The sequence below is a fragment of the Portunus trituberculatus genome, chromosome 16, assembly GCF_017591435.1.
Source record: "Portunus trituberculatus isolate SZX2019 chromosome 16, ASM1759143v1, whole genome shotgun sequence".
Lineage (NCBI taxonomy): Eukaryota > Metazoa > Arthropoda > Malacostraca > Decapoda > Portunidae > Portunus > Portunus trituberculatus.
The window spans coordinates 2,865,995-2,887,859 of NC_059270.1; the positions used below are offsets into that span (position 1 = coordinate 2,865,995).

At 36.8% G+C, this 21,865-nt stretch overlaps 3 protein-coding genes across 3 annotated transcripts in view; 1 reads left to right on the forward strand and 2 right to left on the reverse strand.

Annotated features, from left to right (window-relative positions):
• Nucleotides 1–2,650: 2,650 nt before the first annotated feature.
• On the forward strand, nucleotides 2,651–15,458 carry LOC123504476 (solute carrier family 15 member 4-like). Its single transcript, XM_045255008.1, is given in 15 exon segments — nucleotides 2,651–2,799; nucleotides 4,659–4,773; nucleotides 6,087–6,208; nucleotides 6,732–6,829; nucleotides 7,475–7,614; nucleotides 8,610–8,728; nucleotides 9,094–9,175; nucleotides 9,178–9,255; nucleotides 9,677–9,839; nucleotides 10,515–10,665; nucleotides 11,376–11,486; nucleotides 11,751–11,877; nucleotides 12,295–12,376; nucleotides 12,700–12,824; nucleotides 13,494–15,458. Coding segments are annotated over 14 exon segments (1,851 nt in total). The 5' UTR covers nucleotides 2,651–2,799; nucleotides 4,659–4,730; the 3' UTR covers nucleotides 13,904–15,458.
• On the reverse strand, nucleotides 14,093–18,856 carry LOC123504477. The gene has a single exon (XM_045255009.1). The coding sequence runs from the start codon at nucleotides 18,060–18,062 to the stop codon at nucleotides 17,451–17,453; it is 612 nt and encodes a 203-aa protein (XP_045110944.1). The 5' UTR covers nucleotides 18,063–18,856; the 3' UTR covers nucleotides 14,093–17,450.
• A 22-nt stretch (nucleotides 18,857–18,878) lies between these two features.
• Nucleotides 18,879–21,865, reverse strand: part of LOC123504478 — a 4,105-nt gene continuing 1,118 nt past the window's right edge. The window contains exons 2-3 of the mRNA XM_045255010.1: nucleotides 20,540–20,720; nucleotides 18,879–19,277 (exon numbers count right to left, since the gene is read on the reverse strand). Coding sequence (XP_045110945.1) covers nucleotides 19,123–19,277; nucleotides 20,540–20,720 — 336 coding nt within the window. The 3' untranslated portion in view covers nucleotides 18,879–19,122. The remainder of the gene's footprint in view (nucleotides 19,278–20,539; nucleotides 20,721–21,865) is intronic.

Below are 21,865 nucleotides of genomic sequence, written 5' to 3' on the forward strand. Positions count from 1 at the left end.
CTGTACTTACTAGAATATTTGTGGTTTACAAGAACATATCAAGGGATTCCAAAGGTAAATTTTACTTGTACTTTCAAGAAGTTTATATTGTTGTTTTAAGGATTTTCAAGGAAAAAATAAGTATCAGATAAAAGAAAGTTAAGCTACATAAACTTCATAAGCTACTATTGAAATAATAAAAGCACTCTTGGAAACACTTAAAACACTGATATAAATGTGCGTGTGTGTATGTGTGTGTGTGTGTGTGTGTGTGTGTGTGTGTGTGTGTGTGTGTGTGTGTGTGTGTGTGTGTGTGTGTGTGTGTGTGTGTGTGTGTGTGTGTGTGTGTGTGTGTGTGTGTGTGTGTGTGTGTGTGTGTATGTGTGTATATATATATATATATATATATATATATATATATATATATATATATATATATATATATATATATATATATATATATATATATATATATATCCAATCATCTTTATAAGTAACACAAACATTATAGTATACCTTCAGAATCATGAAAAATAATCTTTAAACCAAATAGAACCCCTTGAATTCCCTTAAAGTGCTTAAAACACTTAAATACCCTTATAAACCTCTCAAATACCTTTATAAACCCTTAATGTATTCTTCTGAATCACAAGCAGCCTTATGAAATGAATAACGCAAACATCACATTGCTATCATGGAAACAACTCTGAAAACTGGAGACGGTTTGCCGCAGATATAGTGAAATGTGGTAATCTTATCCCGTAGACTATTTACTTCCTTCGTGGAAATACTTGTGGATATTCACCTGTATACTGGATTCCTTCTCGAGTGTAACTATTTATGCCACTACTACTACTGCTGCTGCTGTTGCTGCTGCTGCTGCTGCTGCTGCTATTACTACTACTACTACTAATGATAATAATAATGATGATTATAATATTGATGCCATTACTACTACTACTGCTACTAATATTCTTACTACTACTATTAATGATAATGATAATAATGATAATAATAATAATAATAATAATGATATATAATGAAAATAATAATAATAATAATAATAATAATAATAATAATAATAATAATAATAATAATAATAATAATAATGATAATAATAATAATAATGATAATTACAATAATAATAAAAAAATAATAATGATAATAGCAATAATGATAATAATGATAATAACGATAATGATAACAGTAATAATAATAATAATAATAATAATAATAATAATAATAATAATAATAATAATGATAATAATAATAATAATAATAATAATAATGATAATAATAATAATAATAATAATAATAATAATAATAATAATGATAATAATAATAAAAAATAATAAGAGTAATATCACAACTACTAATATTACTATCGCTACTATTCACCTCGGTCACCCACTACTGCTACTACTGCTAATATTACTACTACTACTACTACTACTACTACTACTACTACTACTACTACTACTACTACTACTACTACTACTACTACTACTACTACTACTACTACTACTACTACTACTACTACTACTACTACTACTACTACTTCTAATAATTCTGGTGTATCTAGCGAGTTTTTTTGTGTGTGTGTTTTTCGGGTGTGTCTAGATGTACATATTAAGCGTGTATTAATTGTGTGTTTATGTGTATTGTGAGTATTGTTTTATTTTTAGTTGTTTTATTCACACATGCTCATTAGTAATTACCGAAAGACACCATTACCTTACTGCCACACACATACGGTGAATTTGTTAGGTATAGTACACCCACTAAGGTTTGCTACACTCCAGGCACTGCTCAGATAATGGTGAAAAGGCTTTATGAACACAAATTTCACTGCTGCATCGTGTCACCTGCCAGCAAACACGAACTTAGTGTCTGGCAACCCAGTGGGCCTTTTTTCTCTTTTCTTTTTCTCTATATTTTGTTGCCCTTGGCCAGTTATCCCTACTACTACTACTCTCTCTCTCTCTCTCTCTCTCTCTCTCTCTCTCTTAGTAGTTACAAAGGTTTTCAAGAGTGTTTTTATGGTTCTAGGTAGTGACATTAACAACCCTTCAATATTAATAACATGGGAAGCACACTTTTGAAAACCTCTAGTAGTTGATACTGGATTTCAAGGGATTATTTTTTTCAGGTTATATTCTCTCTCTCTCTCTCTCTCTCTCTCTCTCTCTCTCTCTCTCTGGATTAGTATTTCCTTCATTATTTCTTGCTTCTTTGCGTTTGATACTGCAGTTGTTCGACTAATTATCTTTGAAACATCTTGTGAAATTCCTCTTTACAGTTTTTCCTGGAAATACTCGTTATATACTACCTATGCATTGTTGTTGCTGTTGCTGTTTTCGTTGTTGTTGCATCACTTGGAATAGTCTTTGCATTAATAGTAGAAGTAGTAATAGCTGTTGTAGTATTAACAGTTGTATAAGTAGTATTATATAGCATAGTAGTACAGTTAGAATATCCCTTTGCAACGGTTCCACTTTCATGCCCATTCATAACCTTACATACATACACCATTCTTTAGCTCACTGTGCATATATATCATACAGTCATCCTTCTAATAGTGCTGACCATACAAAAAATACAGCAGGTGTGAATGAATTGGCTTTGGTATACAGGCGGGGTGTGGTTGTGGTGGTGGTGGCGTGTGGCAGCTGTGGCATGTAAACAGTGCGTCACGAGGCTCGACTCTCAGCTGTCCTCGTCATTGTCACTGTAATTCCACTGTTTCCTGTGAGTGTTGAAGCTAAACAGTAGTCCACATAACGCTAGCTTCGTCTCCACACGCCGCCTAAATTGTGTGAAGTAAATATTTGTGGGTGGTGTTGTGTGTTGGAGGTGTTGTGTTGTGTATTTAGGTATGTGTTGTAAATGGATGTAGCTTGATTGGTGGTGTTCACAGTTCAGTCAACTCGATGTGTCATTCAGAGTGGTTTAATTGGGTGGAGAGGGTGTAGCTTGTGGATTGGTGGTGGATAGGGTGTGTGTTATGGAAAATTGCAATTATTAAGAAAAAAAAAATAGAAATTTTTATATTTAAGCCTCCAAGTTGGTTGTGAGGTGAAGACATTTGCGAGTATTTTCATTAAATTAAACTTGCTCCTCTCCGCCACTCCTTCTCCTGTCCTCTCTCCTCTCTCATATTCCTACAGATTATGGTGATTAATACTAAAATCACAACTTGTCATTCTATTAGTAGCATAGCACTGTAATATTCCAGGGCAGGGTGTGACAATGTTTAAGTAGGTGGTAATTAATTATATGGAGATGAGTGATGTCATTTAAAGTTGGTTTGTTGCTGATGGTAGTGTCTGGGAGTTGCTCAAGGTACGGCAGAGGGTGCAAAGGAAATAATAGTACAAAACTGCCATATATTGATATAAATTACTATAAATACATGGGAGCCAAGCTGCCAGCTCCAATCCTCAAGGCTGGACCAGATCTGACCACGACTGAGGAATGCACAGGGGATGCCATGTATGTGGTGGTGGACACAGTGCAGGGCTGTGTCTGAACTGGGACACTGCTTGGTCACACTGTAAGCTGTGCCCTTGCAGCAAACATGTATACTTATGTGTGTAAATGTATACTGTTTGAACAAGAGGCACAAGAATAAGATGTGTACAGTATGCATATCTATGTAAGTTGCACAGCAGTGATATAAACAGTGTTATTGTGATGCTAGTATGGAGAAGGATGTGACTCATTATCATTGTCTTTGCTATGTTTGTTAGCTCTCCTCACAATGTCTCTCCCCATCCTGGCACGCATCATTAGGCAGTTTCCTGTGGCAGTGTATATTTTTCTTTAATATCAGTTGTTGATCAATTGCAAAATTATCTCTCTCTCTCTCTCTCTCTCTCTCTCTCTCTCTCTCTCTCTCTCTCTCTCTCTCTCTCTCTCTCTCTCTCTTGCACGTGTGCACTATAGTTACTTAAATTATTGCAGAAAGTCTTCAGTGTGGTAGAAAATATTGGCTTGAATTTGTCTTGTAAATAAATTTTTAGAAGATTACAAGTTGTGGTCAGAACTCAGATTGCAGCAGTATTGTATGTACAATATGATAGATTGTATAACTTTCTTTTTTTATCTTTTGTGGTGATGGAAAACTGCAAGAGATGCTGAGATTTAATTATTCTGCTTTTATGGTAATTGATTTATAAAGCACCAGCCATGGGATGTTGGCAGTCTAGCCATGGTTTGTATCTTGATATTTAGATATGGTAAGCGTGGTTTCTTAGTGTGTAGATGTACATACAGTATTGTTATGTGGATTTGTAGTAATTTTTTTAATGTCATAGAAATTCAACTTACTTTTACAAATTGTCATCAGCAGAATTACTATAACAGTTATTCATAGAGGGTGCTTTGTTGAATATATTGTATTTGTGTACTTATTATGTACAGGGTAATTCAATGTCTTGAAATTTCTTCATGAATTAAAAGCTTTGTTATTGGCAGAGTGGCCTTGTGACTGAGGATGGGTTTTTTATGAGTGTATTTATGTATATGGGAGTATGTAGATGTAAATCTTTATTTATAAGGGATCATTTAGTCATGTAGAAATTATACCCCCAGAATTACATATCCAAGCTCCACATTGTCAGTAACAGAACAGTTGTGTCAAAAGATGCATTGCTGAGTGTGCTGATCTTTCCTTCCAGAGCAGAAGAGATTATGAGTCCTTAGAAATATTCCCTCTTGTCACATTTGCTCCCCCACACTGAGCAGCCATCATGCCCAACGAGCAGACACCGCTCTTGGTCCGACATCCCTCAGGTAGCTCGGCTGCTGTCTTAATGGACTGCACCCTATTCCCTGCAAGCTTATAAATGTTCACTGAATGCATCTTGAACCACTAGTCAGGATATGTGTAGCGTGTAGTGCTTGTGTAGTGCATTATTGGGTCTTGGTGTAGGTCTTCTGTGCAGCTTATTCTGACTAACAGTAATAAGGGAATAAATGGTTTATCTTTTACTTACTAGCTACATGTCTTCTTGTATATTGGAGCACTGCATGTGTAATGGTAATGGTGGTTCACACAAGTCAATATATGGCTGGAAATGGTAGCTACTACAAGTATTGACAGAGCCCTGCTAGCCGGAACACATTCACACATAGCAGCTGAGAAGTATTGGCTGGTTGGCCTAGATTTCATATAAGAGAAGTGTTCATCTTAACAAAAGACTATGCACAATTGTGGTCAAATTGAATGCCAAAATGCAGCCAAAAACTCTAGCGGCTGGCAATTCCAGCTGCACATTGACTCGAGTGAACCCGCCTTAACTGTAGTTGTCTTGTTCTTTGATTCACATGTACACCTGTCAATCTATGTATAACACTGATGCATGTACTATTGATGATAACCAGGTGGTACATATGTACATACTTGTATATCTGTTTTTCTTTTCAATAGAGTATATTTTTTGGAGAATCAGGAATATTCGTTGTTCTGGTGCCTACTTGTTGACTAAATGTTCCTTAATGGAGTGACCAATTTTTAACAAGTGCATAACAAAAAGTGTTAGTGTTGTCTGATGGAAAGAAATTAGTGATATACACCATTGCTTTATTAATTTTTGTTTATGAGTGCATGCATATTATTTAACCATTATACAGTAGCTGCCATTCGTGTACTCAGTTTGTACAATAGTTACCAGTCCTTTAATCAGTAGATGAATACAAATGTGAATATGCAGCTATGTAGTCCACATAATGTTATTGAATGTGCTAGTGTGTGTGTGTGTGTGTGTGTGTGTGTGTGTGTGTGTGTGTGTGTGTGTGTGTGTGTGTGTGTGTAATTTTTAAATATCAGATCCCAAAATCTTGTCTATGTGTGAAGCTCTTGATACATAGCAATTCAGTTATATATATGTGACCATTTAGTTGATTAATGAAGTTTGGTTGAGTTGTAGTGAATGGGTCAACTGTACACACATGTAAACAGCCGAGTGGATTTCTTAGGGATTTATTGCATGAATCTACTTATTGTGATGATAGTTCAGGCAGCTGTAAATTTCATATGAGTATGTTTTGTCAATTTTCAACAAACATATAAAAGCTTTGTTAATTGTTGACTGGCTTCCACATAGCGATGGATGCGAGGGAGGGGCGGCGGCAGACAGTGGCCACAGTGGTCATCCTGGTGGTGCTCACACTGGAACGCCTTGCCTATTATGCTCTGGCCACAAACTTCTTCCTTTTTCTCAATAAGGTGGGTTCATATCTCCTCTTCCTTTGAAAGTGTGTGTATTTACCTTGTTGTGTGTACCTAGTTGAATATTACAAGGTTCAAGTGGGGCTCATAGTGACCTGTCTCCACATCTGCTTTTATCCAACTTTCCCTTAAATTTATGCACTTTCAGCTGCTACAATCTCCTGCTGTTTCAGATGTCTACTGTCTTTTTAATGTTCCTCAAACACTGACTTTTCATGATCTTTTTGGAGTGTCCTCTTGTTCGTCTATCATCCTCCATCAATGATACCAGATCTTGTCTATCGATCTTTTCCATTTAGTTTACTATCTTGTACATCGTTAGTGTGTGTGTGTGTGTGTGTGTGTGTGTGTGTGTGTGTGTGTGTGTGTGTGTGTGTGTGTGTGTGTGTGTGTGTTTTGTAATTCTACAGTTGTCCTACAGTGTATATCATATTTTAAAATTTTTATATATATTCCTTGTCTTTTCCCCTGCATTTGTGTTGAAGTATATCACCATTTAATTTTCCACGTTGCTTGGCAGGGCCCCTGGGATGGACCGCAGGCTTGGGATTCCCTTGATGCCATGAATGCAGTATTTGTACTTGCCGGTGTGTCTTACATCTCGGCTCTTCTTGGAGGGTAAGTAGAAAGCTGAAGCACTGTTGAGTTGCCTGTGATATCTGTGATAGAATGAGAGGAGCATGTGAGATAAGACAGTGAAGTGAAATGGAGTTTATGTATTTTTCTTATTAAAGCTTTGATTGTTAATTTACATTACTTAGTACTTTGAAAATTTTGATGATACCAGTTAGTTTATCAATTTATCTTTTTCCAAAACTTTCTTTCCAGATTTCATAGATTTCATAGAATAATAATTTCATAGAATAATATTTTTACTTCTAGGACTTGATTTTACATAATATTTGTTCATTGGAGCATCTGTGTAGTGCAATATATGTATCTAAGGATAACTTAGTCTAGGCTCATAGCCAGTACTAGATTTGCCTTTAATACAACTCTCAGTACAGATGTACGTGAAAAGCGTAGCATTTACATCACTCTCTTCTCCAGTTTGTGCAGGAATTCTAATTGCAGATGTCACTGACTACTCATCAAGGGCAACCTTGGAATTCATGGTTTATTAGTTATAGATCCTAATGGTTATAAGAGCCACCTGCTGGTACTTTTCTGTATTCACAAAGATCATTAATGTGGATTGCTGTGAAGGTCATTATTCTGATTGATGGGAATAACTAACTTCACCGTTGGTTTCTTTCTCCACAGGTACATTTCTGATGCATGCCTGGGCAGGTTCAAAACCATGGTGTGTGGGTTCTTGCTTTACATTACAGGCTATGTCTTGCTTACCCTCATGGCTGTGGACAAGTTGCCACGCTTCATCTGCCCTACCTCTCGTGACCCAGGTAGGTCTTCAGTAACATTGAGCTCCTCTTACCTTTATTGCTGTAGCTCAATATAGATGCTTTTCTCTGCTTATGCTCATGAGACACTAAGGTCTCTTCTAATATTTTCCTTATTTCTTTGCTTTTTTCCTTTATTGTGCAACCTCTCAGACACAATAATGCCCTTGGGTGCACTCAGGCAGCTTAACTGTGAGAAGTCTCTTTTCACTTTTATATCTCAGAAACCACGATAGTAAAAAAAACTGCAAAAGCATCATTCACCATTAGAAAATTGCAAAAATGGCTTGTTGTGATAGCATGGTTTACTCTTCAGTGAAGTAACATTAAAGTGACTAGAATCTTCCACTGTTTCTTTATGTTTAACCAGTATTTCAAGTCTATAGGTGCTACTTCATTGGTCCACATCAGTGATATGGAGCACCTCAGTGATGGTTTCTGTGACATGGACCAATGAAAACAAAGCTTGAACATACAAAAGAGCAGGAGATTTAAGTGTAGCTAATAATTGCAGCAAAGACTTGACATATTCAGCAGCAGTGTCACATTGATAACATACATAGCATTGAAGGGGTTACATCTAGAAGGCTGCTTTTCTTATGTAGTTAAACTGTCATCATATTGTAAAGAACACTCATTACTTGCACTCGCCATGGTACAGTGGAACCATGTGTGCTTTGAGGTCTGAGGGGTATCCAAGCACATGAGTTTGAGTCCTGTCCACAGTCCCAATGTAGGTAGGGCTTCCTTGCTCGGGGTAATGGTTCCCTAATGGCTGGGCTTTCCGATATGAGGTACGTAAAAAAGTACCTCCTTTAGGCCATAAATTCCCGTGAAAAAGCCCACGTGATATAAAAAAAAAAAAACAAGGAATTACTAATAGAAGCATACCATTGTTAAAGTTTTGTTCGTGCGTTTCCTCCATAATATGTCATGATTTTACTTGTTAATTTGTTCATTGGTCGTATATAACTTCAGGCTTCCTCTTACACTTGCAGGTGGAGCTGATGATGCAAACAATGCTCCCTGTAAAGCTGCAGTGTACATCTCTGTTACCATTGTTGGCCTGGGCGTTGGCACAGTCAAGAGTAACATTGCTCCTTTTGGTGCTGAGCAGGTCAGTGTGTGGTGTTAACTCCATATATCTCAGTCTTATTTCTTTCTTTCAATTCCTATATTTCATTTTAGAATATTGCAATACAGGACTCCATGCCATACTTCAGATTTTTAAATTTTCTGTGTTGTTTCGCTGTGCAGTCTTTTCACCATTTGCTGAAATCAAACTATGTACCTCAGTATTACAACTCTTTTAAGAATGAAAGTAACAAAGTGAAAAATAGAAGTGTGTGTGTGTGTGTTTTGATTAATTGAACTTGATGGAAAAAAAAAATGTCATGCATGATCCTTGCGTTTGGATTGTCCCAGTCTTTGCCATGAAGGTGCTTAGGATGCCATTGTATACTGACTGGCTTACCTTTCCAGTTGAACACAGCCAATCCACAGAGGACCCGGAGCTTCTTCAATTGGTTTTACTGGTGCATCAACCTGGGCAGCTTGGTGGGGTGTGTGTCATCACCTACATTCAGCAGGATTGTCCTGGTGTTTGTGTCAATGGCTTCTTCTGTGGTTATCTCATTGCCTCAGGTATGTAGATATCTTGGAGAAGGGTTGAGGAGAGATGGGAGTAACTTATATTAAGGGAGTACATAATGGTTTGGAGCTTTTATCTTTGTTTCTTCCTTGTCTTCAAGTTGTTCATGTAAGATTGATTGTTATGCTGTACTAGCACTAGTTCTTGTTTTAGGAGATAGTGTATAAAAAGGTCCATTAATTCATGCCAGATATAACCAAACATACACACAAACACTTCAGAGACTGCTGAAGTGGGTGTACTTGTGCTGCTTTAGTTATGTTTAAAAAATGGCTACATGGGATGTCAAACCATATTGTAGTGTAGTATGATGATTACCCAGATGTCTTAACACAGGTATGTCCAAATATGAGTCCAGTTATTGAACATCTAGATAATGGAAGGGATTTTATATGCATGCTTTGTGTTTTCCAGTGTGTCTGCTGGTGGCCCTGGTGGTGTTTGTGGTGGTGATGCCTTGCTACCAGGTGGCTCAACCAGAAGGCAGTGTGCTTGGAAATATTGCCAGGATCTTTTGGGAAGCCCTTACATCTCAATTCAAACACTGGAGGTATCCCCAACCTGTGCCATCCATGAGGTAGGTCAGATGTAAGAGAAAATTTAGGAATGCAAGAGAAAGAAATTAAAGTGGAGAAAATGTGTCTTTCAGTGTTTTAGAAATAATTATCTTATTCAACCTATATACTTGTAATTTTTTTCTATAAATAACTTTCCTTTCTCTAAAAATGCATCTGTTTTTCTGAAAATGTATATTTGTCTATCAGAAAACAGTGAGTACTAAAATTTCAGGCTTCACTAGAAATAAATACTGACTGATATTTATATTTAGATACATGATGGTTTCTGGAAGTGAAATAACTTGTCATGGTTTTCAGGGTTTCATCAGAAGCACTTAAGTTTCTTCTATGTTCATTCTTTTTGCTATTGAGAAGCACTGTAGTATTGTAACAGATGGACTACTTGGTTCAGGATTGTTAATTATATATTTGGTATGCTTTCATTGATTTTTAAATGCATTTCTTTATCATTTATACATTATTATAGTGGGTTTTTTTTTGTGTGTGTGTCTGCGTGTGTGAAGACTTGGTTCATCCTGAATTAAACTTGAATCATTGAGGATATTTTACTGCAAAGACTGGTTTTTTTTCTTGTTTAGTCAGCACATTTTGGTAATATCAGGTATAGAGGGAGTGTCTTATTTGTGTTGTTGTTGGGGATGGAAGAGGAATGGAATGTCACATCTTCTTTTCAGTCCCCTGCGTCTGGAGCCAAGGTTCCTGGACCGGGCCAAGATCCGTTATGGAGGCTCCTTCCACGAGTCTGCTGTTGATGATGTGCGGTCTTTGGGTCGCCTCTTAGCTGTGTTCATTGCCCTTATTCCTTACTGGCTCGTCTATTTCCAGGTAAAGACAACCCTCTCTCTGGATATCCTTCATTCAGAGAAGCAGCACTCAGGTACCTTTAATGTACTGCTTTTATTTTGAACAACACTCATGTTAAACAGGTTAAGTGGCACAGATCATGCAAGTCATGATTTTGAGGGGAAAAAAAGCAAAAATATTTGGTCATTAGTGAGAAAGCATTCAAGCAATACAAAGCCCTTATTTTTGGTTTTGTAGAACAGCAAGTATGTTATTAGTATTCTTCATATAGATAGACAAGCAAAGATTTTTCTCTAATATACAAAAAGATGGAAAAATATAAAGAGGACAATAAATTCACTGACTACTTCTTAATCTTGTGATATTACATGCTAATGTAAATAGTGGCTCCACCTCTTAGTTCAGTACTGTAACAATAGTTCTCTTATGGACCAGAAATTTTAAGGCAGCCAACCACAGCACCCAGAATAAGACTTGGTGAGTTAAGCTAACAGGGCAACATCACTAACTGATATCTCTTGGTGTGGGATACTTAATTGCCTGCCTTGTTACATATGGGGTAGGTTGTATTAAAAACAATCAATATGGTATGGGTGTCATAAGATAATTGAAACGAATCATGAGAGTGGCCAGAAGAAGTGAGGTGTCAGAAATATAGATAGATAGATAGATAAACTGCTGTCTTCTTTGTCTTCTCTTTTATATTATGCTGTGGCTCTCCTTCCTTCCAGATGGAGACCAGTTTCCAGGCCCAGGGTCTTCACATGCGATTCTCAGTTAATGGTGAAGAATTTGGCAACAATAGTGCCAGCCTTAATAACAACCTGGGGAAGAAGTTCAGTGTGAGTCCTGTTTCAATTATTGCACATATCTAGATTTGCATCTCAGTTTGCCAATCTTTATGACTACTTTTGCTTTGTTAGTTTGCTACTGTGTGTGTGTGTGTGTGTTACATAAAAAGTCTGCTTGCACACACACACACACACACATACACACACACACTGTACAAGTATGTCTACATAATACAAGAAGATTTCAAGCAAAAGTGGAGTAATTTTGTGTTATGGATCAAAGCTTCATATGTGCTAATGATGTGTCTCCCACAGGTGCCGGCTGCATGGCTTACCCTATTCAACCAACTCTTTCTGATTGGCGCCATACCTGTCCTGACCACATTCCTTTATCCAGTGCTAGACAGGGCTGGCATAAGACTGTCTATGCTCTTCAGAATAGGTGGGTTCTTATATAAAAGAGGAGAAAGAAGAGCAGGAAGCAATTATTTACTAAAGTTTATGTCAGCCTCTTGATAATCTTGTATAAGTTATTTTGAAGTGAATGCTCTCTATCTATGCTTCTAATCAAGGTTTCTTTAACTAAATGGAGATGAGTCTTGTATTTTCTATCATCCATATAATAATCCTCAGAAAGCAAGGAGCCAGTTGACCAATACAAGGCAGCTTATTTAGTTTAGTTTAGAATTTAGATTATTTTAGTCTTTTGCATTTTTCAGTATGAAATGAAAAATAAAGTGTCTTACATGAGCTTTGACATTGAAGTTATTTTTAATGTGTGTGTGTGTGTGTGTGTGTGTGTGTGTGTGTGTGTGTGTGTGTGTGTGTGTGTGTATAACAAAGTTGTTGTTTTGTGTAGGCATAGGGATGGTGTTCAGCATCCTAGCAGTGATGGTGGCTGGAGGGCTGGAGTCCTATCGTATCTTCCTCTGGAGAACCGAGTAAGTTGGAAAGGAATGGACAGCCAGTGTTGGTGCTGGCACGTAACGTAAGATATTGAAATTAAGTAGTCTTTGGTTATTTTTAGTGGTTATTGTTGAGCCATCTAAGTATAGAGAACCACAATTAATGGTTTCATATGTTTTACACTTACTGAGACATCTCAAAGTCACGAAGATGGTGTTCAGAATACTAAATTTACAATACTTTTTATATTATGCAAAAAGAAAAAGTATGAGATATCCAACTTGACCAGACATCTACATTCTAAAAGCGTTTCAAGTTATTCTGTTGGTTCTGCTACAAAGTTTGTTCTTTCCCACAGCAATTCCTCCCACATAGAACAAATAGTGGGTAATGTCACCTACCATGCCGTGGACATCTCTATATTCTGGCAGGTGCCTCAATATGTTTTAGTTGGGGCTGCTGAGCTTTTTGCCAGCATTGCAGGTGAGGCATTAAATGATTGCAGGTGTAGCGCATATTCCTGTATATCTACCACTGTAAATTATCTTATCCTTGATCCTTCTGAGACTGGTTACTTCATCAGAAAAGGGTGAACATCATTGCATGTGCTCTTGTCTTTAGAGACCACCAAGATTCCATGGAATAGTACAGTGGTATGCTTGCTGGAGCATGTCTTATAATTCGTTAGTGATGTCATGAAATAGCTTGTAAAACAGTCAATCTCATCTACAGTATTTTAATTTTCCTTCTTTGGAATTCCCAAGGGAATAGCCATCACCTAAGACTTAATTTATTTTTGTCTTTACATTTCACTCTTGCATACTGTAGCCCTCTCTCTTTTCCTCTGGGTATAGCAACACTATCCTTCCATTTTATTTTGACTATCTTCCTTTCATCTTTTATCCACATTTGACCTTTGTATATGTTCCTTGCCTTGGTGTATCTGCACATCAGTTCTTTGATGCAAATAGAATCAGGTTAGTGATCTGTCAGCAACAAATGTATGAAGTTTGTCAAGAAATAGTCAATACAGAAGTTCTTCTACTTATAGATAATAGATTCAGGAAAAGTGAAAGATTGTAGAAGGTAGGAAATGTTCTATTACTGCTGTTACAATGACTGCAAATAATAATAATGATTTCTTTACCACAGGCCTGGAGTTTGCCTATTCTGCAGCACCACGGACTTTCCAGGGAATGATAATGGGTCTGTTCTACACGCTGGAGGGAGTGGGATCACTACTGGGCACAGCATTACTCCACCTAGTGTCACCCTTCTGGCTTGCCAACACCACAGATTATGGCAATATCAACGACAACCACCTTGATTTCTACCTTTACTTTCTGGGAGTGCTACAGATCACCACATTCCTGGCTTATTGTGGATCCCTCTACATGCAGAGGTTCTCCCTACGTCCCATAGCCATGCCTCACCACAGGTCTCGGAGACACAGGAGGTCCCAGAGACAAGGACTACTGCAGGAGGAAGATGAGGAAGCAGAGGAGGACCAAGAGGGCGATGAAGAGGATGAGGAGGAAGGTGAAGGTGAAGGCGAAAGTTGAAGTTGAAGGTGAAGGTGAACGACAGGAGGGGAGGAGAAGTGGCAGGGATAGTTATTACAGGTACCGTCCTGTGTTGTGAGTCCTTGTGTGACCTACTCTCTCTCTTTTCATAGACATTGTAAATAAGTATAGTGTACATGGATTGAATCTCTCTCTCTCTCTCTCTCTCTCTCTCTCTCTCTCTCTCTCTCTCTCTCTCTCTCTCTCTCTCTCTCTCTCTCTCTCTCTCTCTCTCTCTCTCTCTCTCTCTCTCTCTCTCTCTCTCTCTCTCTCTCTGAGCATCACTGCCATATCACTCATTATCCTTGAGTTTAGAATTAATACACTTTTTCCCCATCTTGGCATGACTGGTGCAATATAACTGTCTGTATGTACACACTTATAGATTTAACATTCCCATTGCATAAAATTTGTTTCAGAATGTATAGATTAATTTAAAGATGTTATATGGTTGTTTCTGTGGAGGTTCATAATATATTGTTCAGAGGAATACTTGGTATGTATTCTGTGTTCATATTTATGAGTCATTTCAATACAACTTTATGTGGATTGCATAAAGTTATCATGTGGATTAGTGAAGATGTCAAGTCTGGATGAACATAAGAGTGAGAGTTTATTGATAATCTGTGTATGAGAGTGACTTATCCCACAAAGGTAGGTTGACGAGATAAGTCAAAGTCTCTCATCATTGTAGGAATATGAATACAAGTTAAGGGTTGCAGTCAATAACATTAGTGTCTATCAGTGTAACAGAGGATGAGTCCCAAGTCCCTGTACTGCATTCCTTTTAGTTATCTTTTGCAGCACTTGATCAGCATATGGGCAGTATCCACCCGACTTGGCCAAGGAGTGTGTTGCCAGTTTGTCTCTTGTGCAAAGGGAACAGTAAAATTTGTAATATGATGCTAATGGTAATCTACATATCGGTATATTAGGCTGTCAGAATACCACACTTGTACACACATTGTTTTACACATATTGTTGCTTTATTTCACTGTTGAGAGAATGTATAGACAGTTGTATAATTATAAAAAATACATCAGTGTATTATTTCAGTGTTTTCAAAGTGACGTTGACTTTTCTGAATAACTAGATGGACAGGGCAGAGCTGAAAATAAATAATCTTGTGCAGAAACTTATGGGAGGAAAGCAGTTTTTAGTTAACAGCTAAAGTTGGGTGATCATATGAAAAATTGAAGATTTTTAAAGAAGGAAATATTATCTGATGGTGAATAACTTAATTTGTTGAAGCTCTTTTTACCTATAACTAAATTAAGATAGTTATGAAGATTTTGAAAAGACTTGTATAAATTTGGGAGAGTAACAGTATCACAGAAGAGTTGGCGATCATCTGAAAGGCTGTTTCGTATGGAGAAATGATTTGAAATATTGGTGGTGACATGTTTAAAAGGACAGTAATCATTTACCATAAGAGCAATATTTTATCCACCAAAAAATTGTTGGGTTATGACGTAATGAGGACTGGAATGTGGAGAGTAGCTTTTAAATGTAAAAATGTATGCCAAATCCATATTAAAAGCCCTTGCAATGTGTACAGCAGTTGCAAAAATGATAAACCAGAACCCAGTGAAAACTAAAATGACTAAAATATTTGTTGTTGCTGAGTTTAGTTCCCCATCAGAAATCTGCTTAAGGTGTCCTTTTACACATTCCAGTGTGTGGTATTTGCTGTGTGTCAGTTGACATGATAGGAAGAAAACGTTGAGGTGATTCTCTTCCTCTCAGGAAAAAATAGGTTTCAAGTTTGAAATAAAGCATTGTTCAGTGTGCCAAGACCTCCCTGCTTTATGAATAGCCACAAAACACTCTGCTGCTTACGGTCTTGTTCTTAGTAAGATTAATTATGTAAATGTGTAAGTGTATTGTAATGTAGATAACAAGTGTAGAAAAAAAGCATGACAATCTTTTTAAATATGAAATATGCTCTTCAAAATGTTTTAAACAGTTCTGCCATGCATAGGAATTTACATTTTAATCAACACTTACCTACATAGTAATACCAATAATTCACAAAACTTTATTACATATGTTTCTCATTATCATCGTTATGATCACCATCATTCATCATCATTATCACCGTCATCTGGAATTTCTCTTTCTGTAACTAACAATATATTGCCTTTCTGTAACTAACAATATATTGCTGATACTAGTTTTTACTGAAACTCAAGGAGAGGAGAAAACAAATACCTGTATGATTTAAAGCAGTCAGCACCCTTTGCAATAACCTGCATGTTCGCCTCATAATTTCATATCTTGACATTTCTATGCTTCCACCATCATGACTAGTATTGGAACTCTCCTACCATATTAATGTATCCACTTGTGTTGAATTAGTGAAAATGGTTGTCACTAAGGTCACCAGTCTGACACTTGGTGTGTATGATGGGAAAAGTGCATATGATGATATCTATAACCTTGTATGTTTGTGATACAATATGGAAAAAATTATAAAAATGTAATCAGTGAATTATATTTCTGCATGAGGATGAGATATAACATCATTTATAACAATTGATTGAAGCTCACACTCATAAAGTGCTTGAATACAGTCAGATCTGTGTTAGATTTACAGTTGCTCTGAGGTTTGTGCCTACCACTTTTGCCTGCATATTGTGTTACATTGAAACTTGCATGACTGTTAACTTAAATACCAGAGCATGTTTGTACATGTGGCTGAATCCTCAATAATCAGTGTTAGAGGAAAAAGTGTCTTTGAAGCTTTCAGTACAGTGTTAGGACTATGATGTGCCTTAAAATTATATATATATATATATATATATATATATATATATATATATATATATATATATATATATATATATATATATATATATGTATATAAATAATAAGAACTTAGTAATTCCTCAGTATTTTTAATTAGATACACACAAGATTATCATCAAAATCATAATTGATTCTTCTTACTTAGATATAATTTTGTGCATTTTCTAATATCATGCAGTGGCTGTGGTCTTAGAAGATAATTATTACATGTGTCTATGCCAGATACATCTACTTGATAAGCCTCAGATGGTGATATCCCGTGGTGTTTTAAACAAACATCCTGTGCACTGAATTGGTGCAATGTGAATATTGTCATTGACTTAACTTAGTACTAACAAATGAGGAACTTGTGCAGAGAGGACAGAATAGACCATTCCCCAAATTTGACAGAAAACATTCAAATTTTTTGAAGCTTAGAACAGATATGTCTTGAGTTTTCCATATGTGTCAGTAGATGCTGTGGTTGTCACATTGAAGACCTGTATCAGTAGTTTCTGAAGCAGATGAGCCACAGAGTCTTGGCTGCACCACGAGTCCACTAAGCGTATGATCCCCGGGAAGAGTGCCAGTGGGTATGGTATTATAGAGAAATTGTTACTATGTCCTTTGAAATTACGATAGAAACTCAAACACCCAGATAAATTAGCACTAGAAACCACGACTGAGGAAAAAATGTATAGCTAGCAGAGCAGAATAATCTCCCCTTTCTGCATACACAAAGCTCTCACGGTGGACTTGCTTAGGCTTTGTGGTGAAGGGCAACATTTTCAAATAATAAGACTTTCAGCTGAAAATCTCTCTTAATTTCTTCTTGTGTGACTTTGTTTTCTTCTTTAACATGACGTGTTTTTGTTTTCAGCTTATTACCTTCTGCCACTTTTTCTTGTAATGTTCCTTTTGCCCTCTCAACATAATGACTTAATTGTAACATTTTTTCTTGTGTCTGAGATGCATCTTTCTTTGCTGCCTTTTTGAGTGTTGTTAAGATACACATGATGTCATCATAGTGGTGGATTACATCCTCACTCTTCACATCAATGTCAGGGAATTCTTCATTCAAGCTTAGTTTCTCCACCAATTCCTTAAGCTGGTCAGCAGAGTTTCTCAGGATGGTTTCAAATTTTGATATCTCTATTTCCAGATTGCACACCTGATTACCCAAGTCCTTTGATAATTGTTCTTGGTATTCAATTTCCTTGCTAGCTACTTGACCATGGTTCTTCAATTGCATCAACTCAGAGGCACTGTATGCTTGTTGGTTTTTGAGGTTCATCAAACGTTCAATCTCTTCCAACATCTTACTCTCCTCAATATCCAATTTCATAATTGACTGTTTTATGCTCCTTTCCATTGCACTTTTGTTTTCTATAACAACTTTAAGATCTTTCAAGTAATTATTCAGTTTGACCACGTCATCAGTGGATGCATTATCCACTCAGCTGAAAATTACAAGGTTGTGGCTAATGTTTATGAAGAGAGACCACTCACTCCTGGTGCTGATGGTTGTTCTGTCCTTTCTGCATTGAGCTCTTCAGATGTCCATTGCATTTCGAGTGTGGGAGATTATGCTGTGGAATAAATGAGTGAAAGCAGATTCGGCACTCATCATTGATTGTTTGCCTCTCATTTGTCTGTGTTTTGGGATGTCACCATTGAATTCAGGTCATACAACAGGGGATGGCCACACATTGATGGCTGTTTGTTACATTACATTGACATTCCTCATTGTTAGTTTTTTTTGGGGTGTGTGTGTATATATTCCCATTTTTTTTTGTGTGTTAGTGGTGTAGGATGGGCCATGCTACTCTTGATTCTTAAGAGTATTGATATTGATTTAGTTATCCATTTTACTTATTTGTGGATTTCTTTTCATGTCTGTAGTACTTTTCTAACCATCCTAGTATCATGTTTCTTTCCCTGTCTGTGGCTCTGATTGTAGTTTGGTATTGATCACAGTATTGTTTTATTTTACATATTTCGCGTTTGTTGGTTGTTTGAAAGTCGAAACTTAAATTAGTGTTCAGTTCTGGCAATCTCATCGTTATGATTAGAAGTGAAAAAAAAAAAAATTGAAAACATTGGAAAGTGTGCATGTTTGTGTGAATGTTGATATGTCATGAGTTCGTGAGTGGAAATTTGTCGAAGCAAACCAATAAAACAACATACATAAAATTTTGTAGTATTTTTATTTCTCAATGTTATGATAAGGATTTGCTAACATTGTATACATGAAGAATAGAGATCCACAAAATGGACTCCAGTACTGTACCTTTCAAGTGTCATTAACTGATATTGTAAAAAAAAAAGGAATAGTTTGAGAATGTCCCTGTGGTGATGAAGGGCTGGTGAGACACTTTAATGTATTTGTATCAGTCAAGACAGTTAAGAAATCAGTAAAAATTGTCTGTGTGTTAAGAGACATTAGGACGGCACAGGAGCCACTGAAACACAATGTACACAAAGAGAGTTCCCCCACAGGACATGAGGCAGGGTCCCACCACCGATAATGGCGAGCTGAACACATGCATCTCTGTGACCTCAAATGTATCTGGATTGCTGCATATAACTGGAATGAAAAAGAAAGAAAAAGTCATTGTAGCATTATTGTAGTTATTCAGTTATGGATAGAACAGGAGTCAAGATTGTTTATGTACTTACTTACCATATGAAGTAATTCTTTTTATTTATTTGTATTTTTTTATGTAAGATGGGAAAGCTGGCCAAGGGCAACATAATAAGGAAAATAAAAAAAAGGCCCATATGGAAAAAGACCCTAATAAAAAGGTCCACTATAAAAAGGGCTAAAAAAAATGGCCCACCCAGAAAAGGCACTCACAAAAAAGTTCCCCAGAGATCCCCATACAAAGCCCACAAAAAAGGCCCGCAATAAAAGATCCTCAAAAAAGGCCCACAAAACAAGGCACTCAAAAAAGAACGAAAAAAACACACAAAAAGGCCAATGAAACAAAGGTCCTCAATAAAACCAACGAGAAGCAGCCCACGAAAAGGCCAAAGGAAACAAAAATCCATTAAAAAGACCCTCAAAAGACCCATAAAAAGGCCCATTACTACTGACACAAAAAAAGGTCAACGAAAAAAGGGCTAGAAAAAATCCCTGAAAAAAGGCCCACTACTACTGAAACACCAGAGCAGCAACAAAACAGTAAGCCAAGACTGACTATAGACTGATACGACCTGTTTTGAATCAACTTGTAAACTGAACTTCCCCAGAGCTGCCAGATCGACTATAGCCAATATTTCCAAGCTAAAATTTCCCCTTTCAACCTAGAACTTCCTTATTTCTTACGTTTAGGAATTAAGATTATACAAAACACTAAATTATTTATACATATTCAGGGTCAAAACACGAAATTATTTATTGACATTCATGGGCAAAAAAACGTAAAAGCTAATATTTCTCTCCATAATTTTCCCTTTTTAGCGATTTTTCTTCCCTGTCATAGTCAAAATTTCTCTAAAACAAAGAAATTTCCCTGCATCTGGCACTTCTGAACTCCCCTACTACTCCCGCAGTCTTGGCTTCTCTACCCACCTGCCTCATATTCTGAATCACTTCCTGACAGCACCTTCACTATTTTCAAAGAGCTCTATTGTTATTAATATTATCATTATTATCATTATTTACTACTACTACTACTACTACTACTACTACTACTACTACTACTACTATCATTATTAACAGTAATACATCGTTGAGTAGTTTAGAAAATAGACTTAAAAGTAGTGTGGCATTATGCGAGTGTTAAATCGATATGGGATACGAATAAAAGCAAAAAAAGATTCACACACACACACACACACACACACCGTTGAGGGAGTAGTGGTGGTAAGTGATGCCTGTGATGATGGCTCCGATCACGTAGATGATGCAGGAGCACACCGATGACATACACAGTGGAAAGTAGCGAGAGGGACACCAGCCCGTCTGTTCTATGAAGTGCGGCCGCTCGTTCACCTCGTAGGACCCGGAGTTTTTCCTCTCATGCATCTAGGGACGTACATCACACGTTAATTTTATTCCTATTTTATCATCATTATTGATATTTTTATGTACACGCAACACAAAGATATAATTGATGTTGTCACGTGTGTTTGACTTGGTGTTAGTTAAGATGCTATAATACACTTTGACTGGTGATCCGTAACTCCATCGGTGTAGTTGGTGAAGTGCAATGAGCTAACTGGCTTGTTTGTCTAAGATTATATTGGCCAACCTGGCGAAGGGAAGTTAATGCAGTGTTGTTGCTATTGTTGTTATTATATTGGCGGTGGTGGTGATAGTGGCGTTTTCGTTTTGTTTTTAATTTTTGATGCCTTAAACTTCCTCGTATCTCATAATAATAATGATGAACCAAAATTAGCAATATATCAATGAAGTTGCTGGTGCGAGCTGTCACTTGATGCACGCTTATCTAGTTCAGTATCTTTCCTTCATGATTATCTACATAGAATGTTACTGGCACAAGTATTCCAACATTTTACTTTTTCATTTAATAATCCATCTATCTATTCATTTATTTATCATGTAGGATAGGCACCGGTCAAATGCAATAGAACTGTATAAAAAAAAAAAAAAAACAATGAGGTGCCGGTCCCTGAACACATTTGAAAGTAGAAATGAAAAATGATACAGGATAAACGTCCTCAAACCTCTCTCTTGAAAATCATTTTGGGAAGATGGAAATACAGAAGCAGGCAGAGAGCTCCAGAGTTTACCAGAGAAAGGTATGAATGTTTGAGAGTACTGGTTAACTTTTGCATTAGAGGGGTGAGAGGAAGAAGAGTCTTGTGCAGCGAGGTCGTGGGAGGAAGGAAGGCATGCAGTTAGTAAGATCAGAAGAGCAGCTGACATGGAAATAGTGGTTGAAGTATAAGCAAGAGATGCAAAGTTGTGAGGATGACAAAGAATGAAATCGCCCTCATAGATATGTACATGTGAAACATTCTCCATACATAGACAGATAAGGCACAGTACAGAGTTAGCAGCTGGGCGTTGGGGGATAAGAAAAAAACTAGCGGAGACGACACAGAATTCCTAATTTCATATAAGTTTTTTTTAGTAAGAGTTGAGATGCGAAGTTTTCAGTTTAGAGTATAAACAAAGGGCAGAGCGAGGATATTCAGTAGAAGAGA